The 27,149-nt window shown below is 47.2% G+C and overlaps 1 protein-coding gene across 1 annotated transcript; it reads right to left on the bottom strand.

Moving 5' to 3' along the window:
- Positions 1 to 313: 313 nt before the first annotated feature.
- Positions 314 to 14,429, bottom strand: csf2rb (colony stimulating factor 2 receptor subunit beta). The gene is made up of 15 exons (XM_080009114.1): positions 14,294 to 14,429; positions 12,660 to 12,827; positions 12,083 to 12,203; positions 10,652 to 10,833; positions 10,154 to 10,308; positions 8,846 to 8,993; positions 8,393 to 8,525; positions 7,953 to 8,107; positions 5,931 to 6,058; positions 5,625 to 5,808; positions 4,034 to 4,130; positions 3,794 to 3,860; positions 3,028 to 3,107; positions 2,757 to 2,916; positions 314 to 2,588 (listed from the first exon to the last, which is right to left on the bottom strand). The coding sequence occupies exons 2-15, from the start codon at positions 12,760 to 12,762 to the stop codon at positions 2,211 to 2,213; spliced, it is 2,091 nt and encodes a 696-aa protein (XP_079865240.1). The 5' UTR covers positions 12,763 to 12,827; positions 14,294 to 14,429; the 3' UTR covers positions 314 to 2,210.
- Between the last annotated feature and the right edge of the window lie 12,720 nt (positions 14,430 to 27,149).

Here is a 27,149-nt window from a genome sequence, read left to right as displayed (position 1 = left end):
CTTCAACCTGCTCTCCCGCTCCTTCAAGAACGTCTTCCACCGCATCACTGCCGGCCGGTACGCATCGCAATCCATGTCGCAGCGTGATTTGCTCCAATCCGCTCGATTGACAGGCCATACCAGTTCGGTTTTACCAAGCATCGCACTACACCACGGCAGGTAGACGCAGCAATGCGCACCGCAACAGCACCGATTAAACCACTTATAGCACAAACATTAAGTACAAAAATTCCATCCTGTAAAAGTTAGAAAAAAGTGATTAAAAGTGGGAAAAGACAGGAAATAGATCAGATCAAAGAAAGGAAAACGGAAACGAATCTCAAACCAACATATCTCACTGGGATCGGTGAGAGAGAGAGAGAGAGAGAGAGAGAGAGAGAGAGAAAGGATAACACCTGGGACTGAAGATCACTTCCACTGGAAGTTTTAATTTGGTGATAAATCAACTGATAGAGGAAGCCATGAGACAGTCAGTACATATTTGCATCTGAATTTGGACCTGGCTTAAAAGATTCTCATCGGTTAATGAACCTGTTGCACTCTCCGACAGTGAAGTGTGGGGTCCTCCTTCAAACCAAGATTTTGGAAACCACCCTGCATGCTAAATTCTGTAAGAGCGTCCTCCATGTCCAAGGGAAACCCCCTAAACAATGCACGCCGCGCAGAATTCGGCCATCAGCCACTGATAGTTAATATTGAAAAAGAAGAGCCATTCAGTTCTGGAAACACCTAAAAACGAGCGATCCCCTCTCCCATCATTCTAAAGCCCTGAAAAGCCAAGAGATGAACATACAGAGTTCCCTCAGTCTACACAGACAACCAGACCCCTCGCAGCGTCAGGACAGTGACGTGAAACGGGCCACCACCACCAGACCTGGCAACCCAGAGAGGCCAGGCTGCCCCCACTGCAGCCAAGGGGACGCGGAGACAGAGCTGCACTTCCTCAAAAGCTGCCACAAATATCAGGACAACACTGAATTTAATAACGTTCTAAAAATACATTCAATTTAAAAACCAGCCACCCAATGTCCTATTTTAGGAGAAAAGGTAGAATGCTCAATTGTGGCAGCAAACTACATGGCAGCCTGTCAGAAAAGGAGGGACGCTGTTCTTCACATTTATTTTTTTTATTTGACGTCATTATTTATTTGTTTATTCATTATTTTCACTTTTGGCTTAATGTCCTCACCTCATCAGTATTTAATTGTTTGTTCAATTGTTCATTTATTTCATGTCTTTCCCTTTATGTCGCATAATATTATGATTGTTGTCTTGTTATGCTTTGTCACCGTTAGAGTCTTGCCATTGCAATAAAGCAAATTTGGATTGAGTCAGAGCTAGATCTATCTATCTATCTATCTATCTATCTATCTATCTATCTATCTATCTATCTATCTATCTATCTATCTATCTATCCATGTATCTGTCTATCTGTCCGTCCGTCCGTCCATCCATCTATTTATCTTTTTATCTATCATCTGTAGATCAAAATCATATAGAAATGAATACAGTTTTTATTCCCCATTCATATTTTGAAGTAACTTCTGCCTTCGGCGAAGCTCTTGACAACTGACCATTGGGAAGGTGACGCTGACGTCACGTTGCTGGAGCAAGCCGCCACATTTGGGGGATCACTCGGTCTGCATTTTCGAGTTAAAAGATGGCTTGGAAGGCTCGTTCGGTGGACAACTGCCAGAAAATCTTGCAGCCATCTTGTGCGAATCCTCGACCCTTCTCTTTCTCCCTTCCTTTCTCCATTTTTTGTACATTTTAGCTATTTCTCTGTGCAATTGAATAGAAGTCATCCTCCAAAATTGGCGAACAGGGTCCATAGCAACCCATTGTCATACTTCACATTCCCTATAACTCACAATAACTGAGGCAAAATAAATATTTAGAAATAAGAAAACTCGATGAACGTCTGTTATAGACCAGCAATTACAGCTTCATAATAAAGTCAGCATGGCGTTGACGCCGCAGACACCAAATAACACTTAATGTGCATGAAGCAAAATGCTGCCACCCTCTGGCCGCACACTGCAACACTGCTTTGAAAGCCAAATAGATTAAAAAAAAAAAGGGGGAAAAACCTCAGTTAAGTCCAAAAGCACACCTTAAATACAGTCATTTATCTATTTATACGGCTTTCCACGTGTAGCATGTCAGCGTGGGATGACAAAAAGCTGCGAAGCCCCCAACCCCTCCGATAACTAGCCGCTCTCTCCGTTCACTGGGAGGGAGCAGTACCCCGAGGGCTGCAGGTCGCCCTCCTGTGGCGAAGCCGAGAAGTGCAACGACGTGTAGACGATGGCAGAGGGCGGGATGCTGGGGCGCGGCTGAGGCTCCGGCTCGCTGGTAGAGAACGTCCCGTTGGGGTCTCTGTCGTCCGCTTCCCGCTCGACGTGGCGGGGGGCAAGCTCCTCCGCGGACCTGGAGGGCTTGAGGTTGGGCAGGAACACGTAGCCCACCCTGGAGCCGGCGACAGACAGGTTGAAACAGCCCTGGGAAGACGGGCCCAAAGTGGGGTCTTCACGGTTGTTGTCTTCACGCTGGACATCCACGGACTGGGGGCTCGGTGCTGAGAAACCCTGCGAGGCGCAGAGGAGGCGTTGGCTTTTCATTGTGAAAGACTCGTGTATCGTGCAGAGGTGTTGCTTTTGGCCACTTTTCTGTTAATTGGTGGATGGTTTGTCATCAACACGAGGTCTACCGAGTGTGTGTGTGTGTGTGTGCGTGCGTGCGTGCGAGCTACGCACCTGAACGATGTAGGGACTGATGAGCTGCGGGGCGAAGGTCTCCGAGCGAGAGACCTGTTCGTCGAGCGAGAGAGGGCTACTGCAGTTCCAGCAGCCGTCGTCCACAGAGACGAATCTGCGTTCGATGGACTTTGAAAGCCACACGGGAGCCTTGGAGGGACTGGGGGAAAAAGAGAAAGAAATAAATTAGACAAATGAAAAAAAAAAAACAGTTATGAGGATTTCAGCGCCGTGGCATTTTGTGTGAATTTCTGACGGTGAATCTATTTACCAGCTGGAGAAGCCCATGGAGTTCTCTACTTCACAGATGTACGTCATCTCAGTCTGCATTAACGGCCTCTTGGCCGGATTCTGTGAATAGATAGACCAACCGATAGATAGATAGACCGACTGATGGATAGACTGACAGACAGGCAGACAGACCAACTGGAATGAGCCTTTATGGTACGGTCACACCCCAGGCGACGGGGCGCTGCAAAGCGACAGGCTGCGATGTATTTTAAACGGAGCTCGGCTTCTTCCGGTTGCAGGGGGGCAGAGCGGCGCCCGGCGACGAGGTCACAGCTTCGCGGCGACAAGGAAAGTCGAGCAGGTTTCAACTTCATGCACATGAGCAGCGCAGAGCGCCGGGCGACAGCCAGTCGGAGGGAAGATACGCTCTCAATGGTGCTGATCCTTGGAAAACGCACTACTGCATGGTTCCGAATATTTTAAATAAAAAACGTCACTTAAACTATCGATAAACTAAGGAACACGTCATTTTATGTTACTTCAACAAGGACAATACTTTATTTTAAGGGGCGGATGGCAAGATAATTCACTTTTTTGCTCGGTAAACAAACTACACCATTTCAATAAAAAAAAGAAGCAGACGCAGTCCCATATATCTGTATAGGGTATATTAAATATGGAAAAGGAGAGAGGTTTGAAATGTTTGGCACGCACACAACAGCCAGTGGATTTTGAGCCGACACGCCCACTAACGCCAGGAAGAAACGCCGTCACCGGCCGCGTGACCCTGGCGTGACCCAGCTCACCTTCATCTCGGAAAGGACGTTGCTTTTGTCTGGAGAGGGGATGGACCTCTTCCACGCCGCCATTCTCCTGTTAAAAAACGCCACGTCACACAATGACGCATCACTCGTAATGCGCAAAGGTGGACGGTTACCTCTATCTCTGCGGTACCAAAGCCACAAAGGGGCACTTATAATAACGGAAATGTTTTGATGTGTTGAATGTTAGAACAACATATTAAAAAAAAAAAAGCCATCGCTGACCTTTGAACGGCCGGTTCGGCGCGGCAGAGACCGAGGAAGACCAGGGACGCCAAGACGCCGATGGCGATATAGAGGAGGGTTTTGTAGGACCAGGGTTCTGTCGGGGAGACAAATTATAAAAAATCAAATAAAACACCGTGATGGAGATGATGAGTGCAACGATAAATACTTATCATCCCAAAGCCCAGAACAGCAGCCAGCTTTGAAAAAAACAACCATGTAATAACCAGAACAACAACACTACTGAGTACAGGCGGGCCCTGCAGAGGGTGGTGGTGGAGACGTGGTTCAGCCTAACGTACCACTGGAACTACCCTCCCCTCCCTGCTCGATTTATACACCAGGAGGTGTAGTAGCAGAGCCTGCAGGATCATGAAGGATCCTCATCACCCCAACGACGGACTGTTCCAGCTGCTGCGGTCTGGCAAGCGCGTCCACAGTCACACAGCGAGGACAGAGAGACTGAGACGGAGTTTCTTCCCGCAAGCCATAAGAACTGTGAATGCTGAACTCACCAGGGGTCCTCACTGAGCCACACACATAGGCTGCACTACCTTACTGTACTGTATGTAGCATACTGTACCGCATACTGTGTCACTGTCCTGGGTTGTTCGGTGTTACCGTATTGCTGCGCCGTACTGTTGTATACTGTGCTGTATATCCCACAAACACTACCTCACTTTATTCACATGCCACTTTAATGCACATATCTGTATATACATAAATAGCCTATCCTATATACATAAGTCTATCCCATATACATAAGCCTATTCCCTTTATCTATTCTATTTTATTTTATTTTATTTTATTCTATATATTTTTATTTTATTCTATACTATTCGACTTACTGCATTACGTTTTAGGAATCAGTTAGTTGGTCTAGTAGAAATTCTTAGGTAGCTTCTTCAGCCGAGGACATATTGTGTGTAATCACCGGGTGCGTTGCGTTGACATTTCACTGCATATATGTATGAAAGTATGTATATGTATGTGACGGATAAACCTCTTGAATCTTTCACGCTTTAGTCTGTTTATGAATGCAAGGGGAACAACCGGGCTCCTTTGCAGCTGCATCATATCCTATCGTCGCTGGAGCTGTGAAATATTACATTATAAAAATATCATTACATCCCACACCGATCAAACAGGTTGAGGCAATAGAAAAAAGCTCCCCGACGCGGCAAAGCCACCGTGCGATCGGCGCCACGGCCCCCAGGGGGCGACGCGTCGACGGATGAGCGGGTGCGGCGCTCAGGTCAGGGGGCGGATCCGCCACGGCAAGGGACGGAGGGAGATTTAGGAATGCATGGAGGGAGAAGAAAGGAGGAATAACAACGAGAGAGGCATGGGAAAAGGATATTGTGCATGGGGAGGTGGGGGCGGGGGTGTATGTGACCAAGCGTCTCCCGTGCCTCTGCAGCCTTATAAATACATCAACATGACGTCCCACCTGGAGCTCCGGGTTTCACACTTTATGACTTTATGAGGGTCCGTGCAATAAAAAAAATATATTCGTATTCTTCTTTTTATTGGCTTCATAGTATATCTGAGCACATATTTCTTCCTCCACACGATTTTATTTTCCTGGTACCTGGGTTGGAAGTCCACCGGACGTGTTGGGTCCACCGGGAGGGGGTCCCTTCATACTGGGACTCGTCCCCAGGCACCACCAGGGATCTAACCTGGACCAGATAGAGCTGGGACGGGGACAGTGAGGATCCCGGAATCCGCAGGGACACGGAACCTTCCTCGACGCTGAAGAGGTGACGCTCCGACTAATGATGGCACACAATGAAAATGAAAAATAAAATAAACATAAACCACTTGATTTTTTTTTTTTTTTAATTTCCTGGTCATTTTTCATGTTCCATCTCCCCGGTAAAGAAGGGCCGCTTACCTGATTGTGTGCGTTCCAGTAGCTGACCTGATAACTCAGTCTGACGTAGGACTCGGGTTTGTGCCACGTCACGAGCCAGTCGTGCTCCGTCTGTGCCACCTCCACCTGAACCGGGGGATTGGGACGGACTGTGGCAAAAAAAAGAACAAGAAAAGAAAAGGAAAAAGAAAAAGAAAAAGAAAAGAAAGAAAAGGAAAAGAAAGGGGTCAACACGTGCATTTGTTGTCTCAGCTCCAGCAACGTTCCTACACGTCACCATCAGGTCAGTTCAACGACAGTTTTACATTTTAAAATACATGTAAAACTGTTCTGTTCCCTTTCCTTTACTGTCCAGGCCTACTTTGAGTTCACAATATTTTCTCCACTCTGATGCGGAATGGTTTATTTTCTCATGAGTTTGACATGATTTAACATATACGCAACACACAGCTTTTGAATATGTAGTGTCTGAAATTCTCCCCCCTTTTATGCCACTTTCCTTTTGACTTACATCTGTTTGCTATTTTTCCACCACTTTTTCCCGTAATTCTGTTTTAAAGCATTGCCTTATTTTACTAGGTGATTTCATTTTGTTCATGTTTGAGTACCGTGCAAAGCGCTATACAACTAAAATGTATTATTATTATTATTATTATTATTATTATTATTATTATTATTTATATAATATTAAGATGGTCGGCATGTACCAACAAGGCGCCTGGACTACGTGGGAACATGCAGAACAGAGTTAGATCACCTGGTCAGAGCTCTGGAGAGCTGAGCCAATGCGCATAAAGTTCCTCATCCAATCAGTGTATGATGTTCCCCCCCAGCCCAGCCAATCTGCATCGTTGGGGCCTGGCTGACACGCCGGCGTGCCAACTGTGCCAAAAAAGCGGCACCCTGGAGCATATCCTGAGCTGCTGTTCGAAGGCATTGGGGGATGGGCGGTACCGCTGGCGCCACGACCAGGTCCTTAAGGGCTTTGGCGGACACAATCAGCGCAGCGGTTCAGAGCAGCAAGAATCAGCACACCCCCAAGCAGTCCATCGCCTTCGTCAGAGCTGGGGAGAAGGTACAACATCAGCCACGCTCCTCGGGTGGGCTTCTTGCCACTGCAAGGGACTGACACCTCCAAGTCGATCTGGGAAAGCAGCATCTCAACCACTTCACTCCGCCCAGACATGGTGTTAACATCGGAGTCTACAAAGCAAGTGGTCATAGTGGAACTTACTGTTCCCTGGGAAGACCGAATTGAAGAGGCCAACGAGCGCAAAAGGGCGAAGTACGCAGAGCTGATGTCTGAGTGCAGGGGCAATGGCTGGAAAGCCCGTGGCGAACCAATTGAAGTTGGATGCCGGGGATTCGCTGGCCAGTCATTGCACCGAACCCTCAAACTCCTTGGAGTTAAAGGACAGCTGTGCAAAAGACCCATCAAAAACCTCTTGGAGGCTGCTGAAAAAGCCTCACGATGGCTGTGGACCTGGAGGGGAGATCCGTGGAGTAGCAGGCCACTTGGACACAAGCCGGGGACTGATCACCCCTGGCTGGGTCGCCCGGCTGAGGGTGTCTGACGATTGAAGACCCGAAACACCTTATGACCCCGGGTGCATCACTGAAGACGTGTCCAAGTAGCACCACATGGTGTATGCACATACTCAATATAATGATTGCTATTATTATAATTATTTTTATCATTATTAATATTATTATTATTATTATTGTTATTATTATGAAAAAGCATTAAATGATGATGCTTTACCCCTTGCAAATGACTCTTGCAGATGCCAATGTAGTACCAAAATGTCAACTCTTGGGGGCAGCACTGATACACGCTCCAACCCTTGTGGTTCATTCGCACCAGTGTGGCTTCCCTTCCCATTCCAACTCCAGGCTCATGGCTAATCTATAAATTTTGTACTCCTCTACTTAATGCCTCTGTATCTCTCCCTCATTTTCCCTACTCCAACCCTCCCCCCTGTCTCTCTGTGCCATCTTTTAACCATTATGGCGTCCGGTCCCCTTGGCGGGTGTAGGCCTTACTGTGTCGGTGGGGCTGGAACATCTTGACGCTGCGGGCCGGGACCAGCTCCAGCAGGAGGCGGGCGGGCTCCGGGACGGTCAGCGAACAGCTGTACGTCAGCACCGCGTCCCCGGGGCCCTGGATGACAGCAGGGTTAGCGCAGCACCACTCCAGCCTGGGCGATAGGGGAGATGATGGAGAAGATGGAGAAGTGATGTGTTTGTCAAACTATATCTGTTGGAAATGGATGAACTATCCACTTATTTATCTCTCTCAATTGCACACACAGACCCGCACACACGCACGCACGCAGGCACGCAGGCACGCAGGCACGCAGGCACGCAGGCACGCACCCACGCACCCACGCACACACACACACACACACACACATACACACACACACACACACACACACACACACACACACACGCACACATACACACACCAGCAGCAGGCTTACGGTGTGGCGTGGCCGTATCGACAGGCCAGCTGGTATGTAATGAAGTGAGCCAGATCTCTCTTCACCTCCCAGCTGCACGTCAGCTCCATCTCTCTGTCCAACACACACCGCAGGACAGGGGCCTGACCCGGGGCTGGCAGAGAGCGAGAGCGAGAGGGGGGAGGGGTAGAAGAGAGATAAGACTCAATTAAAACAAACAAGCTATTAAAAGCGTCGGCAAACGGCCGGTCCTGCCTTCTTCGCTAACAGCAAGCGTGGCAGAAAAAACAGAAATGGAGGAAAAAAAGGTTTATGGAGTTTAATGTAGTTGTCGACAAAAAGAATCTCCCCAATATTTGATAAGATACACATACAGTCAATCGAAGGCGATCGCCGCGGAATCTTTGAATACTTGAATGAATAACAACGACACCGTAATAAGAGTGGTGTCGGCGAGCGCCGCGTGTTTCTCACCTTGATCAGTCTTCCAGGTCACCAGGGGGCTCCACTCGCTCCAGGGGCCCCTCCCCGGCCCCCTTGCTCTCACCTTGGCTTGGTAGACGAAGCCCGGCGTCATGGACTCCGCCTCCAGCCTCAGACGGGTGTGGCCCAATGTCACCTTCTGCAGACGGAGGAGAAAGCGACGGGGGGTGGTTTTTGGACGGCTGGTACCGCGTGGCCGCTTTCTTTGGTAGTTTGCTGCTTCCTGGGAGTCGCATTCTGTCAATCAGATTACCTTAAGCCTCCACGCAGATTCCTGCTGTGGGCCAATCAGCTTCAACTTTGCTGATGACACATCGACATGCTATTTGAATATACAATAATATACATTTCCAGGGCCCACGGACAGCTTTGAAAGGTATAAGTAAACGCAAATGCGTTTCTATATTTATTCCACAACCTTGGAAGCCAGAATTGTACTGTAAATCAGGGGTCTATTTTGTAGGTTTGCCATGATGTCGTTGATGACATGGTGTCATTTGACGCCTGTAAAAGCCGGCGTTGCTTCAATCCAAACACATTTTACACAAGTTACATTTGGATGTATCAGCGAACGCAGCATTAGAGGAGGGAGATCTGACGGCGTCTGACCCAGGGTGCCCCCTCGCCCGTCACCAGAACAGCGATGCAGCACGTTATGAGAACGTAAGCAGGGCTGCTGGACTCTCTCGTCCAACAGAGGAGGACGAGGAGGGAAAGGGGAAGAAAATAAATAACTACAAAACCCCATAAAGAATAAGGGCGAAGCTTTCTACCTCCGTCTTGCTGACAGCTTTTTAGACGAGTCAGTTAAGGGAGGTGATTGGGGTGGGTGGAGGTCTGAACGCTACACCCCCCCCCCCTCCCATTTGATCAGATTCATAAGGTCTCCGGGACCTCCTGATCCGAGAAGATTTTTATTGTTAGATATGATTTAGTCCAGACTTCCGTACCTGTCTATACTCTAGTTAGGGAGATAGCAGTGAAACTAGGATCCAAACAGTCATTATTGTACATTCTCGATGGTGCTAACTTCTTGTAAATGAAACAATGAAGAAGTTTGGCTATTAATCATCTGGGGGATCCCCCAGAAACTCTTGAAGGACCATGGTTGGTTAGAACCACTGTATGTTTCCAACCACTTTGTATATCGGCATAATTGTTGCATTTTCTTGATTGGAATGCGACAAAGACAATGAAAACTGGGGGTAAATGTATCTGGCATGCCCCCCCTTTCCCGTCCCCGAAATGTGCTGTAAATTCGGACAGCCCGGTTGAAAAGCAGCGGTGCCGTGCACTTACGCTCCAGACGTCCTGGCCTTCCCTCCTGTAGCTGAGCTGGTAGCTGAGGTTCCTGCTCAGGGAGGAGGACGCCGGGTACGGCCCCGACCACGTCAGCAGTCGCGCTCCCCGCTCTGAAGCGTGCGTGGACAGGTTCACCGGCGGGTGCAACCTCACTGTTCAAAATTCAAAAGACATTCCCATCATGCATCGGTGCTATTTGGCTGCATCAACTCTTGTTAATATGGCATTCCGTAGGACACTTGTGTTTGGTGGTTTAAACTTAAACTCGCAGAATTCCGTCGGAAAACTCTGACATTTAGCCTCGTCGGTGGTGGACCCCGCCACCAACAATGGAAACAGCGTACAGTATATACATTAGGAGCACATGCACAATGAAAACACAATCGAATGGCTGTTTGTAATAAAGTGCCAGCTATGTGAACAAAATAATGTTGTGGATTACCACTTTAATGATAACGATGACGTCGAAATGATGACGGCGGCGACAAAGCTTACAGAGCACAGAGAGTTCCAGAGGCTGTCCCGGGGCGGACGGGCAGGGAGTCGCCGCCGCGGTCTTAAAGAAGAAGGTGTGGTTGATGGCGATGGCAAACAGCGAAGTCCTGAATCTGCACTGCACCGTCCTGCGCCCGTCTGGGCCTGGTGACGGCTCACCGTAGGGCTCACACAACGACTGCCTACAAGAACAAGGGCATGGACGCATGAGTGCGAAGAGAAGGGATCCTCCCTGTTTTAATGGCCGCTAAATCATGAAGCCCAGATCGTTTTCCTTTCTTGTCAAATAGGATGTATAGTATTGTGTAGTGTTTTGGATTTAAAGCGTTGTATGTACTGTATCCCCCATTTAGCCCCTGCGATGTGAAGAAAGGCACAGGATGATGAATATATAATTAGCGACCAAAATGATGATGCATGTGAAGTCGACTGAATCAAATATTGTGAATAGCGAAGCCATTGGTGTTATTAGGCTGTAATAACTAAGTGTTCAATGTTCTATGCAAAGTGTGAGCGCAGAACCGTGACAGAGGAAGCGCTGCCCTGGCAGAAGTTTGATCATGCTGATTTGATGTAAATTTCCCCAAATTTAGATGACAATTTAAGATCCTGCTTTCAGAACGCACGCATGCATGCACGCACGCCGGCACACACGCTCGCACGCACGCACGCATGCAGGCACACACACACACACACACACACACACACACACACACACACACACAGGTGAATTCCAAAATACAAAAATAAATGAGACATTTTGTTTGACTTGTTTTGAATTTCACCCTCTCTATCGTCGTCCTTCCTGACTTCCTTTCTCTCCTCTTCACCATGCTTTTGGTCTCTTCTCCTCTCCCCCTTCCATCCATCTATCCATCCATCCATCCATCCATCCATCCACCCACCCTTCCATCCATCCATCCATCCATCCATCCTTCCATCCATCCATCCATCCATACATCCTTCCTTCCATCCATCCATCCATCCATCCATCCATCCATCCATCCATCCAGCCAGCCAGCCAGCCAGCCATCCACCCTTCTATCCATCCATCCTTCCATCCATCCTTCCCTCCATCCATCCTTCCATCCATCGATCTATCCATCCATCCATCCATCCATCCATCCATCCATCCACCCACCCTTCCATCCATCCATCCATCCATCCATCCATCCATCCATACATCCTTCCATCCATCCATCCATCCATACATCCAGCCAGCCATCCACCCTTCTATCCATCCATCCTTCCATCCATCCTTCCCTCCATCCATCCTTCCATCCATCGATCTATCCATCCACCCATCCCTTCATCCATCCATCCATCCACCCATCCATCCATCCATCCATCCATCCATCCTCAGGGTCAAAGAGCCCAGATGAAGTGAACCTGCATGTTGTTTTACGGGGGAGGAGCACCGGGGCGCTTCACCTGCCATCCGAGTTCCAGTTCCAGAGCTCCAGCGCGTCAGCGGCGGGATCTTCCCTCCAGTGGCAGTCGACGTAGGACTGGTAGTCATTATGGCACTGCAAGGACTTGAGCACCGGGGACTCTGCAGGCATGAAGGAATGGAGACGGTTGGATCCATGTCATCGTTGAGTCTGATGTCAGCGCCAAGTCCAGCGCTTAGCACAAGCTCAATCAGGAAGACCTCTTTTGTTTGTCAGTTAGAGGATGTTTCACATCCTACAATCGATGCTTTTGCTGCTTCTCCGTTTCAAATGCAACAAATCTACAGCCTGAATGTGACCACGCATTTAAATGTCTTATGTAACGATTCCCTCTGTATGTATGTTTCACTTTCACAATCAAGTCAAGAAAATTGTATGACAGGCTCAATGGCAACATACAGTACGCCTATGTGGTACTTTGGCCTTTTGTGAACTGGCTGGCAGCCCGGTTCTAGTTCCAAACTCTGGTCTTTTCATGGACAAAGTCACGCAGAATATTTCCATTCCGAAGAAGGCCCCGGTGCGTTGTGTGCTGTTTCACTCCGGCCAAGACTCACCGCTCTGGAAGCTGCTCTTAGGGAGGATGCAGTTGTCCCGACCGGAACAGATCACCAAAAGAGGGAGGAAGGCTGGGAAAAGTTCAGCCCAGTTGGCAGACATGGTTCCTGGTTAAAGGGACCTGAGTTGGCTCTTCACTGTCCGTGACTCGACATCATCGCCTACGGCTGTGGTGGAGATTGGAGACAGCAAAGTACAGAGTTTGAAACATTAAATGGGAGTGAGAGAGAGAGAGAGAGAGAGAGAGAGAGAGAGAGAGAGAGAGACGGAGGGGGGGGGGGTAAAGTGGGGGTGAGATCATTTACGAGAAAAAATGAAGTGTCACAGCTCACTTCCTTCTTTGAGCGTCTGCTGACGACCACACATCCGTTTGGTTGTCTTATCTCCCCCTACCGTTGTGGTCTCACGGCCGCCTCAGTACTGTATCAGCCCCCGAGAGGAGCAGTGTTGGCCAAAATACCACGGAATAAGTCCATCACAACTACAAAGGCGAATTGCACTATATGCAATGTATGCACTATTTGCCCTTCTCAAGATTTAATGTCATCTTAAATTTTTCAGTTATAAAGTCACGAAGTACTGTAGCTATACCCGTTGGTTCATTAGTTTCCCTCGAGGGGACTTCTAATGAGTTGCCGCTCTTGTTAATGCCGCAAAGGGGACAACGCTTGCTGCGCGAGCTTACATCGTCCGGGGACCATTGATTCGTAGATTCCTCGTTTGACACCTTAAACGAGGGGAGTCATGAAGGGAAAAGGGGGAAAAGGCAGAAGGGGCTTTCTTTGGAAAGGTATTCGGGCATGGACCAGCTCACTTCTGGCTTGGTTGCAACAGTCCACCTGCAGCCTCAGCCCCCTCACAGTGTTCAGGAACAGTACATTTTTAACAAATAATGGTCTTCTACCCGGTTCATGGGTTATTCCTTACACAATCGAAGGCAAACGCAAATGTTTAAACAATAATAAAATAATAAAAATGTATCAACCTCCATGATGTAATGTGCTCCGGCACGGTATATAAAAATATATTCAATTGCTCTAATTCAATGGCTTAAAATGCGTTAATTTAAGATTGTTCGCGACCTCAAAACCAACTAAGGTCAGTCATCAGTCAACTTCCGAATTTATTTTATTTAATTGGAACGTTGTCGTTTGTGTTTTGACCCACATATATATAATTTAAAAAAAAAGTCTTTATTCTTTGCTTTGGAGGCTGTTTTTATTGGGGTCAAGCGCTATAGATGTTTCAGAAGTAAGTAACACTAAGTCATACTTTTTTGAGAATCCAACTTTTTACTCTTTGGCAAGCGATCAAGTAACTTGTACTATTCCTCAGAATGAAACTAAAAACACATTCTTTCAGTACTGGACACACAGGGAGGAAATTGGTGTCTACCTTCTCGGCTGAATCTGTGTTACATAACTGGCGTGTCCCCTTAACAATAGAAAAGCTTCATGTAAAAATATTCCAGTGAATAAAAAAAAAAAAAAACGACAAAAGATTTTTCAGCTGCGACACCTTGGTTTCAACAACAGAACATCAGTGCTTCGGTCATTTTCGTCATTTTTGTCCAACCGTCGCTAAATCCCGTGAAATATAGACGATTTAATCAGTAATTTCATGAATTACCCACCTTCGGTGTTGAAGCCTGGCTTTCCTTCGCTGTGAGTGCGTCATATGTTCTCTGGGTGTGTCATGTGTCTGTCGTTCTGTCCTGTCTTTCCGACGTATGACCACTGACTGTCTCTAGTCCCTTCTTGTTCAACTCAAGATCTCTTAAGAGCATCAAGTGCTCTGTCGATGTTCCCATTGTGAAGAGCGAAGCTTCCCCTTTTCGGTCCAAATTAATTTTGAGCATGTTTTCTTCCTGTTGGCACGATCCACTGGTTGGAGAGCCAAGACTTGAGGCCTGTGAAAGGTTCTTGGTAGTTTTACGTGCAGTATCACGCAGCTGAATCATTGTCAATACCAAATTGTGGAAGCCTTTCTTACTGAGGTAGTCTAGTAAATAGGTGAAAATTAAAATGTCATAACTTACGCATAATGCCATAATTGTTTTTGAATGATTTTAATAACTTTAATGAGTAACTGGTAGGACTGGTAGTATTTAGAGAACTTAAAAAGGAAAGTTCAAGCTATTATCAAGGCTGGATAATATATACAATTACAGTCAAAAATAGAAAATAACATATGTCTTTTTCAGAAATTGAGAGATACAATGCAGATGCAATGCAAAATATATCCCTGTACAAGTGAATGTGTGTATTAATAAGCCTACAATTCTTATGTTGCCTAAACGACTTCCAAGGAGAGGTGACACTGACAGTCTTTCGAAAATTTCAACAATTTTGCTGACTCCATCACTATTACTCAATATCGGATCCTGATGCAACCAGTGTGGTTTTAAGATACAGGTTTCTCGTTTCTAGCTTATGGTTTCAGGCATAATGTTTTTATGAAATTATTCATACAATACATCGCGTGATGTCACTCGGTGTGGCAGAGACCTTGGTCCTGAAAGTGAATATGAAATATAACGCCTTGTATTCTGCCATATAGCAAAATGTGGATTTGAATGAGATCAAATAGACTAATATTGGGAGCAATGAGTGGGAGGTATCAACTCATGGTCAAGGGGTGGGGACCTTTCTGGAAGAGGTGACTGTGCTAGACTGGTCAGTTTCAGTATGTACATACTTTCTGTATGTACATACAGAATAGGGTCATACAAACAACATCATATTAATAATAGCATATCAACAGTTTTGTACTGCCATTTATTGTGATAAAATCATGCATCTCATGATCTCTCATATGTGGTATTTTAATTAAGCCTGGTTTGGTAACAGTTAATAATGCTCTTTTGAATGGTCGGTAGGGGCAATCAGCAGTCAGTTATTTTTGAACAATGACCGCTGGCCTGACGGTGTGATGACCGTTCACAGGAAACCACTCCTAGTTTCACGTCATTCGCCTCACTATGTTGTTGCAGCGTAAGCTACGCTGTCATGGACTCGTATTCTGACCGAAACCCCTTGAACTAGGCATACTAGTCATCAAATAATTTAAAATCAATGTTCATCTCAATGTGTTATGTTATTGAGTAAGTAGCTATGTAATAATAATGCACAGCCAGCCATGTCATTATATCAGGAAGCCATACATTATCCTTTACGTGGTAAGTCAAGTCTAGGACGTCTAGTGAGTACAAGTCTCTTTGTGATATGACTGTAACAGTCAGAGCTGTTAATTAATACCAGCAGCATTAATACCAGTGGAGTGACCTGTACGGCTTGAAGCGAGGCTGCACAACAACAATGGATTGCTCAAGAAAAGGTTTACTCTAATGAAGACGATGTAAAAAGGTTTTGAAGTCACGTATCAGGGACCATTCTACCAAAACACAGAAACCATTCATCAGTTCACCTTGTCGCGTTGCACCCTTTGCCAAGAGCACTTAGTTCTGAAACTTTCCCCAGCAGTTGTCCTTGGCCAAACACTAATTTGGCCCCAAATGTCTCTTACCCCTGCCGGCCTGTCGAGCTCAGTGATTTATGCGGCAACGCAATTCTAAGGCAATTTCCTAGTGGAAGGGAGCGTCATTGGCCTGCATGCAAATGCAACTTAAATATACTACATACTGCTCCTACACAAATATGATTTCGGACATTATTGTGCAGGAGGGGCAATAGAGAAAGAGAGAGAGAGAGAGAGAGAGAGTGAGAGAGCAGTTTCTCATTCTCCCTACCATTCTATACAGTAAGTATACAAGTTCACTGTATATTGTGTTGATAAGCATTTTCACATCTCTCTCTCACACACACACACACACACACACACACACACACACACACACACACACACACACACACATGCACACACCACCAAAAATGTTAAATGATGATTCTGCATTTCATTGCACATTGTGAGCTATTGTCAGCACACATTGTATGCAGGACCTTTAAATTAGACAATTAGGCAGGTCACCCATTTGGGTGTAACACCGGTAGCAACACTGTGGCACAGCAATACAATCAAAAGTATTTCCTTAAATTAACTCCTCATTAGACTGCTCATTAGACTGGGTTTTTACACTGAACGCAGATTGAGATTTTGTCCTCCATATACTTCCAATGAACTCCAAATGGAGCGTCCAGTTTTCAGAAAAGCCTGGACCGCTGTGGGAATTAAACCCACCTACTGTATGTACAACATCAGGGGTGACTATAAAACATGGACAAAAAAAAATAAATAAAAAAATCCAAACTATTCCTTTGATGGGAAAGCCAAGATACAGTGCACCAGTCAAAGAGTTAACGTAATGTATCTGCCTCAATTCTACCACCTAGTGGCTCAAAATACACTCACACTGTGGACACAGTAAATGTACTGTAACCATTTTTAGATTCTTATAAAGGCATTTGATTTAAAACTGTGTCAAAGAGATAGGAGAGATATAGAGAGATAGGAGCCATCCAATAGTTATAGCTTGTGTTTGTGAATTAGAAACTGTAGAAAGCCCATGGCCGGTGTGTGGCAGAAGCTGGCAGGGTGAGGATTGAGCGCTCTCGAATTGTGAGAGCCCCAGTCCTGGCTCTGGGCTCTCAAATAGGTTCATATTTAAATGACTTTGTTTATCTGTCTTTGGGAGGGGAGGAAATAAGATTACCATGAAATGGAATCAATCTCCCAGGCAGAGTTTTCCAAATAGCAGGCCTGTGAAAACCAACTGTCACAGGCCTTCTTCTCTTGGACGATCAACACACACGCAAGGAGAATTGATTATGATTGAAAACGATTAAAGACTCGCTCTCGCTCTCCATATATATACAATTATGAAACAATTGATTCTGATTGGGAATGTTTTGATGCCTGCGATTTGGGACCCAATGATGCAGAACAAACGTGACTTCGAACAGGTTCATTGCGGGCAATCAGGGTTCGTTCACCGAAGTCAAAGCGAGCGAAGAGTGTGGGAAGCAGAGCGGTCAGGCGTGGCGGAGTTCCTTCGGACGCTGGAGACTGATGACCAGAGACTGGAGACTGACGACTGAAGACAGGAGACCGGAGACCGGAGACCGGAGACCGGAGACCGGAGACCGGAGACCGGAGACCGGAGACCAGAGATCCGAGACCTGAGACCTGAGACCTGAGACCCGAGACCCGAGACCTGAGCTGACGACAGGCTGACTGGTGAGGGATCCGCATAGTAGACTGTACGATCTGGTGAGGAATGACGAGTCTCCCAGGGTTAAGCACTGCTGCTTGATGGTGTGGATGAGATGCAGCTGTGAGGGTGAGCCAACAGGGAAGACAGGGAGTACGCAGGAGGACCGTTCCTCTGGACCATACCCCTCCCAATCCGCCAAGTAATGGGATCGGGCGGAGGGCATAAACTACTGGAGGAGACAGGTTTTAGTTGGGAAACGTGGAAAGAGGGATGGATTCTCATGGACCTTGGTAGCTTCTGCTTAACGACCATGGGGTTAATGATCCTTTCCATGACGAAGGGGCGGAAATAACGAGGTGCCAGTTTCCTGGATTCTGCCTTTAAAGGAATATTTCTAGAAGAGAGAAAAACTGTCTGACCTGTAGAGTAGTTAGGGGCTGGCCCTCTGTGGCGATCCGCCAGTCTCTTACTGTTCTGCAGACAGCGGAGAAGATGGTGTTGGACAGAGGGAGCGGCTAGCTCCTTCTCTTGGGAAGGGAACAAAGGAGACTGGTAACCAAGGGATAATTCTAAGGGAGACAGTCCTGTAGCAGCGCTGACGGAAGAGTTAAGGGCGTGTTCAACCCAAACCAGGTGGGAACTCCAGGAGGAGGGGTTGGAGGCGGCGACCAACGTAGGGCTGCCTCAAAGTCCTGGTTGGCCCTCTCCGCCTGCCCATTAATCTGGGGGTGAAAACCGGAGGAGAAACTGACTGTGGCCCTCAAAGCTGTGCAGAACGCCTCCCACACCTGGGAGATAAACTGGGGTCCTCTATCGGAGACAATGTCCATGGGTATACCATGAAGGCGAAAAACTTGGTTAGTCAGGAGGTCAGAGGTCTCATGGACGGATGGAAGTTTAGGTAGAGTAACAAAATGGACAGCCTTGGAGAAACGGTCAACAATTGTGAGTATGGTGATGTTACCCTGGGATGGCGGCAAACCAGTGACAAAGTCCGAAAACCGGGAACCCTTGCAGTTCTTAACGGGAGGCCGGTGGAGGTCATTCCAATACTGCCCTGGTCTTTTTTCAGATCCGTCTTCACCTGCTCACTCTGAATGCCGTAGCCTACGACACTCAAAGTGTCGAAGTGAATCTCACGTTTCTCAGCCTTAACGAACAGTTTGTTCTCCAGGAGCCTGGCGAACACGGGAGGTGTGTTCATCCAGGTTGCGGGAGAAGATGAGTGCCATCTTGGCACACAAAGCCCAAATGGTTAAGAAAGTCTAAGTCTTAATAAATAGTCCTTACCTCACGCGAGTCCTAATTCTCCGCAGGGACTGAAGACAAGTCCAGGGGTTCCGGTGGTGGTGAAGACGACTCAATGGCACCATCTGCAGGAGACAGGGTGGACTGCAAACAGACCTGGTGGCAGAGTGAACTCCAGCCATTTATCCTACCCACAGACTAGTCGATGGTGAGTAACCCGACTCAAAAACCTCCCATCCAACGCACCGGCAATGCGTGGTTTCCCCAAGGGTTCAAGAGCGATTCCTGACTGAGCAACTACCCTCTGATCTAAGAAATTATCCTGAGCGCCAGAGTCCATAAGAGCTAACAGAGGTAGGGAGAGCGGTTAGCGCAGAGCTTTGCAGAATTTTTTTGAGTCTGAGCTTGTGTCGGGGAGACAAACTAATCCGACTTGTCAATACCCCCATTACTATGGGCGAGCCCGACTTTTTGGTCGTTTGGGGCAAGCAGCCAGGAAATTACCTGATACCCCGCATTAAATGCACTCACCGGCCATTATGTAGTGTTGGTGCTCACTGCTGCTGGAGCGACTGGGAGCCCCTGGAGCTGACTGGTTCCAAGGTGGGCTCCTGTATCCCCGTAAGCTGGTGGAGAGGGGTGCGGCGAGACAGAAAAATCAGAGCTTCTCGATCTTTCTGAGTCTCTCTCTCTCAAACGATTATCCAACTTAATTGCTCGGGACACGGGAGAACTGAGATGAGGTTGTTCATCCCGAGATACCAGTTCGATAGCAGTTCGTCCTTCATCCAGTCGTTGAAATGCAGCTGTGAGGGTGAGCCGACAGGGAAGGATCCAGACCACGCCCACCTCCAGACACACAGACAGGGCAGGGCGTACAAAGGAGGGGAGGGGAAGACAGGAGGAAAACAAGAGGAAGACAAGGGGAGAGAACACGAACCCCGACAGGGAATGTTTCATCCTGGGGATGATGTATACAACTCACTGTGGTTCATAGAAAATCATGGGTATGATGAGATATGGATCGTTTTGCGTAGAATAGATATCAAACGTGTTTTTACTTCACCACAATAAAGGGTCTATGTTTGGTTTGCTTGGGGAGGTATTCCAGCCTAAAGGTGGTTCAGAAGGACACAGTGTTCTCTTACCAGAGCCAATAACACAGCGGGCCAAAGACCAGTCTGACGGTCCCCTCCGTCAGATGTTCAGCTAGATTCAAGCAGCAAATGTCCAACGATTGTAACTCAAAAACATCCTTTTTTAACTTTCCTAGGTTTTTCAATGGAGACAACTCATCCGTGAGGCCTCATAGATAAACATCCAGCCAAAAGAGAAACTATTGGCCCCCCCTTAATTCGTTTGTCAAGTTCCCTAATTGCGCCACGGCAATTAGTACATTTGTGATTCTCATGAGTTCGACACGTTTCGAAACGCCGCCGACGTTTGCGAAATCCTGGTTGTGCGGGGAAGCGGTGCGGCATATGCGAGGAAGCGTCTGTGCCCCTTACTACATCCAAACATGGCGTCACCTCAGTGACCGGACCAATCTGTTACTGTTGACTAATCTAACACTGTTTTCCACCGGCGCCCACTGTCCCGCCGGGGCGGAGTGAAGTATTTGCCGAGACTAATGAGACTGTAATGTAAATTAATGAGATCAATAGCAAGAGAGAGAAGAGAAGAGAAGAGAAGAGAAGAGAAGAGAAGAGAAGGGAGTCGGGAATGGAGGAGAGAGAGAGAGAGAGAGAGAGAGAGAGAGAGAGAGAGAGAGAGAGAGATGAGAGTCAATTATTTGACTCTTTATTTGAGAGGCGAGCCTGTCCAGTATGGATACATTATAGTAATTATAAAGTGGTTGTGGTTTAATCCGAGCGGAGTGCTCTGGACTGATAACTGACCACACAGACACACACCCACACACCCACACACACACACACACACACACACACACACACCACCCCCACCTCACAACCCCACCCCTGACGGATGGAGGGACGGGTGGAGGGAATGGGAAATGGAGGAGGGAGAAGCATCAACACATGTGCAGTTCCAGAGTTGCCATGCATGCCCATGATTACATTTCCCCTGAGAGTGAGTCTCCACAGCTGCATTGCTGCTGCTACTCATCACATGTTGCTGTACACACACACACACACACACACAAGCACGCACGCATGCACGCATGCACGCACACACACACACACACACACACACACACACACACACACACACACACACACACACACACACACACACACACACACACACACACACACACACACACACACACACACACACAAAACCCAAGGGGGTGATAATGAAGGCACAGCCAGCTCTGGTACTGTACAAACTATTTGCCTATTCCCACTATTGCCTCCAAATTGCTCAGAGACAACTGTGAAATTAATTTTTTTTTATCTGTTTTTATTTTTTGTGTTGTTCATTAATGTGCATTTGTTCTGTGTCCATTGTTCATAGCGCAGAATCGGCTCTTGGACTCGGATCTGGGCTTCGCGCGGTGTTCGCGCTGCGGCACAGTGATCGACGGTAACCACAGAGCTGGAACTCGGCCCGTATGTCTCTCTCTCTCTCTCTCTCTCTCTCTCTCTCTCTCTCTCTCTCTCTCTCACTCTCTCCCTTCAATTCTAGAGGGTCCACCGTCAGGCCATTCACTCTGTCGCTGGCTGGTTTATTCTCTTAATCATAGTAACCACACACACACACACACACACACACACACAAACACACACACAAAAACACACACACACACACACACACACACACACACACACACACACACACACACACACACACACACACACACACACACACACACACACACATGGGGACATGGGTCCCCACATGTGTGGTATCTAGGTATGTAGATGCTCAGTGACTGTGTGTATCCAAGAGTGTTTAGAAAGACCCGTTATGGGCGGTTGGCCATAGAGTGGAACAGAATGGGCGAGGCAACAGTCCGAGGGGCTTAAACAGCACCTGCTACTGTTTATATTTATTTAAAAAGCAAAGGCTCGTGGGCCAAACGTAGAACATGAAAAATTAACAGTCTGCCTCCTCGTCTTTCGCTCTCCCCCTCTGCCGAGGTCTCGCTTGAGCGTCTGGGGAGTCCTGCACGTACCGCCTCACTGAAAGACAAGCACACATTAAACAAAACCACCGTCGCGCCCCGCCGCGGGGGGAAACCCGCGCCGGCGTTTGCAGACCACGGCCTAACCGCGGCCCTCCGTCTGCCACGTCCGTCTATGTGTACGAGCGGTCAGTTGAGCGACACCGCGGAGGGATGTGCTCCCGAGGTGCACTCGGGCAAGGGAGCTTTTTCTTCTCGTCGATCCAGCTTCACGACCTCCCCGCCGGGGCGAGAAACAACACGACGAAGATCAAGTCATTCATGAGCATGTGAAATGAGGTTGGATTTGATTCGATTGATTATTTATTGTCCTGGGGGGAGCATTTAGCAACTCTAATAAACCACGTAGCTGCTTGAACAGACAGCCATAGGGCGGTACCCTGGGAATCAAGTTAGTTATTATTATATTCAGTGTGATGCTTATCAAACGTGAATTAAATTGAATAGGCACAATGCACAGGATAGGTACCTGGAACGTTTTCAATGTGTTAAGGAAAAGATGACGTCACTTTAACGGTCATATTATTGCACACAAATTGAATATGAATTGTAGAAATGTCTCTGGCATCCACCACAATGCGGTAGTACTGGTTCCATGGGCTCAGCGAGCTACAGCTGATCCAGCCGACGTGTTCATCCACACATGAGAACCCGAACCCGGACCTTTCTGAAGACGCATCTGGGCACATGACACAAGACGAGATGCTCACAATATCACCATCATTCATTCAAGTCTCCTCCATTCTTTGCTTTTCAAGCAAAGAATCTTCTTTCCTCATCGTCCGTCACCCTTTCACCGCTGAGTGCGCTTGCCCAGAGGGACCAATCTGTCCCCCTTTCTCTCTCTTTCTCTCTCTCTCTCTCTCTTAAACACCCTCTCCACTGCCCCCTTTCCTTAGAAAGATCATCCCGTCCCAGAATGCCCAGAATCTCCCACAATCCCGCCTTTGTGGCGGGCACTCTCCAAAACGCAATCAGCGTCTTTTTCTTTTCCGCGGCCACTTTGCTCACTCACCCCGTCTCTCTAGATAAAAAATGTTGGATGTCTTGGTCGTCCCCCAAAGGGTCCGCGCCAGTGTGTGCGTTTGTCTGCGTGTGTGTTTGTGTGTGAAGAGGGGGAAGAAGTGCCCCCATCCCATACACAAAAGAGGATTTACAGCTTAAAACCGATGAATGTGAAAGACATCCTTTCGACATTTGACTCAGGTTACAACAAACGTACTCAAGTATCAAAGTACTTGTTCAACACTGTGACATCATCCGTGTGAAGAGACATTCCTGAACTTAGTGCATGAATGCATGAAAGTGCATTCAATTGGATAGTTGGTTAATGTTTTTCATTGGCCTTCTATTGGCAAAATTTTATCATTAGCAGCTCAAACCTTTTTTTTTTTAATTAAGCGTAAACTTTTATTTAAAAAAAAGCCTCTGCCGTACGCAGGGCAGGTTTAAAGTCTGGCTACAGAGCACCAGCTGGCACAGAAGATTGACATAGCCGATGCAACCGAGATCTTTGTGGCCAAGCTCTGTCATGCTGCTTCTGAAGGGTATGCTTAGTAGTTTGAATGTTTTTTAGCTGTTTTTTGTTAGTTCTTTTCACCCTGTCACCCTGGTTAGACAGTGACATATCTATCAACTGTGTTGTTGAAATCCTGCAGGGCTCACGCTTGCGTCACTGTGTGCTGCAATGTTCATGTAGTTCAGTAGTGGCATGGTGGCTCGGTGGTTAGCGACGTTGCCTCATATGGTTTGAACCTGACTCGGGTCTTTTTGTGTGTCGTTGCTATGCCCTCCCCATGTTCACGTCGGTTTGCTCCAACATTAAAGACACGAATGTCAAGGTGGGACACTCCTGTTTACCAAGGCATAGGTCAAGAGCTGGAGTTGGCAGCTTACTGTGGCTGCTGTCGATGTCAATTTGCTACCAAAATAAGAGATTCCCGTCAAATATGAATTAAAAAACCCAAGCTTGCACAACAACCTGCATGCTTTGGTGAAGAAACCATTAAATGCCAAGTTGAGACACATGAGGACACTGACATACTTAGACAGCGAGCCCAGGACCAGCATGATTATGACCATGTTCATGCTGGTCCAGCATTATGGCCCCTAATCACATCTCAAAGTGCTTTATGTATGTACTGTATATCAGAAGAGATGTAAACAACACAATACCTGAACTAAGAAGCTCACATTAAGGATACTGACAGATTTTCAAGCAGGACGTTTCACTTTCATACTCTTGTATGACTTCATAGATAAGCAAAATTCATCATGCTGGAGGGAAGGGGAGTCGAGTAGTTAAGGGTTTAGCATCTGCTTAAGTCAAAATAAAATGCTTCCCCAGCTTGGATATGATTATGAAACCAGACTGTCTGCCTTGAAAGGATTGCTGTGGTGAAGGTCTACACCAAGCTGGAAGAATGACTCAATATCAAATCACACAAAGTCGACCATTTTCCTGTTCTAGGACCTTATCACAAGTCCATGGAAGCCACAGACAGCCGAGGAGAGCACCGCAGGTTTTATCAAAAATGGAACAGGCTTTGCTATGGGGACCGAAGCCTTGGAGAATTGAGGACAGTTTAAAATGGAACGGTAATTGCTCTGATGGAAAAAGAAGAAAAAAAAGACAAATGGTGAAAAATGATAATTCTTCCGATGTCCAATGTTTCCTCCCACCCTCAAAGACATTCAAGTCACAATGAGTAGAGTCTCAAAATTCACCCATGGCGAGAGTGTGTGTTCGGTTGAAAGTTCAAGGCTTTGTTGTCCCGCAGGAGGCAAACCTGGTCCAATAGAAGAGTGGTAGGGTAGTAGGCAATCAAAGTAGGTAGGTAATCAAAGTATCATATATTGTAAAGACCCCTCGTCCTCAATGTTATGGGGTCCAGCTGACTACGCCCCCTGAACAGCAGAAACCAACAGGAAGGAGGAGTACCGTATTTGCCATCCGGCACAACTTTGCACCGTCCCCCAATATCTATCGTTCATTCACCTTTCCTCTCTTCTCCTTTACGTCACACCATCTCTCCGCCTGTCCTTCTGTCTTCTCACTATCGCTTCTTCATCCCTCTCCTCTCCCCCACTTGCCCTCTCTCTCTAACTTTCCTCTCGCTCGCCTTGTGATCTCTCCTACCTCCCCTCCTCCTCCTCGTCCTCGTCCTCCTCCTCCTCCCGGTCCTCCTTCTCCTCCTCCACGTCCTCCTCGTCCTCCTCCTCCTTCTTCGCCATCTCCTCCTCCCCTCTCACATCACACCGTCCCCTCCTATCCCCGTCCAGCACACCCTCCCAGTCCCCCCCCCCCTCTCCCTTTATCACTCCCTCCCTCTCTCCCTCTCCCCTTCATCTCACCTCCAAGCGAGCCGGAGCTCCCTCTTCCTCTACGAACGTGCACACTCACTCTCTTTTTTTCCACTCTTTTTCTCTGTCTCTCTCTCTCTCTCTCTGTCCATCTTGCTTCTACTTTCTTTCTCTCTGTCTCTTTGCGTCTCTCTCTTTTGCCCCGATCCTTCTCTCCTCACCTCCATCTCTCTCTCTCTCTCTCTCTCTCTCTCTCTCTCTCTCTCCTCTCCTCCACCGGCTGATTGAAGCTCTCAGGCTCGTGGAAGCCCTCCGCTTGCTGCCCGTCACTCGCTCCATCCTCTGAGGATCACACTCTGACAAGAGGTGAGTGTGTGTGTGTATGTGTGTGTGTGTGTGTGTGTGTGTGTGTGTGTGTGAGTGTGTATATGTGTGTGTGTGTGGGGGGGGGGGGGGGCAGTGGAAAAGAGGAGGAGAGGAGAGTACAGAAGAGGAGATGAGAGGAGGAGTGGAGAGCAGAGGAGGAGAGGAGCGGAGGAGAGGAGAGAGGAGAGGAGGAGCGGAGGGAAGAGGAGGAGAGGAACAGATGAGAGGAGAGAAGAGGTGAAGAGGGGCAGAGGGGGAGAAGAGAGGAGATGATCGAAGCATAGAGGGGAGGAAAGAAAAGAGGACTAAGTGGAAAAAAACGACACGTGCAATGAGGCAGAAGTGTCGAGAGGGAGAAGCGAGGGAAGAGGAGGAAAAAGACATGAAAGAGGAGCAGAGAGCTGTCAGAATGAATGGGGAGAAAAGTGAATGGAGAGACCAGTTTGATGCGGCGAAATGAATGAGCGGCAGAGTGAGAGAGAGAACGAGAGAGAGAGAGAGAGAGAGAGAGAAGTGGGAGTAATAATTCAAGGGGACAAGCAAACGTACAGAGACAGAAAGAGAGAAGGAGGAGAGTGAGGGACAGACAGAGAAGGACAGATTTGAGAGAGAGACAGAGAGAGAGAGAGAGAGAGAGAGAGAGAGGGGGAACGGGTGAGAGGGTGTAACAGCTGCACGCCTGCAGAGGAGGGAGCGCTGCCTCTTCCTCTTCCTCTTCCTCTTCCTCACCGCTCCATTCACAAACAGAACCCGCAGATTTCCTATTGGCTCACCTGAGCACTGTGTGTGCTTGTTCATATGGTTTAAAAGGAAGAGCACAACTAAATATACACCAGCGTAACCACCTAACCCTACTGTATGTTCTTGTAATATAGTGTCCTCATATATATAATATTATATATATAATATATATAGTTATTATTATTATTATTATTATTATTATTATTATTATTATTATTATTAATAATAATAATAATAATAATAATAATAATAATAATAATAATAATAATAATTATTATTATTATTATTATAATTAATCATTATATTATTATGTGTGTGTAAATATGGTTTAAAAGGAACAACACACCTACACTCCTTATAATAGCGTCCTCATAGGAACGTTTTATTGCTGTTACAACATTTTATGAGAATGTGTGTGTGTGTGTGTGTGTGTGTGTGTGTGTGTGTGTGTGTGTGTGTGTGTGTGTGTGTGTGTGTGTGTATGTGTGTGTGTGTGTGTGTGTGTTTTACTAT

The sequence above is a fragment of the Zeus faber genome, assembly GCF_960531495.2.
Source record: "Zeus faber genome assembly, chromosome: 11".
NCBI lineage: Eukaryota > Metazoa > Chordata > Actinopteri > Zeiformes > Zeidae > Zeus > Zeus faber.
Note: the sequence above shows the minus strand (reverse complement) of the source record. Positions and strands in the feature narration are given on the sequence as shown.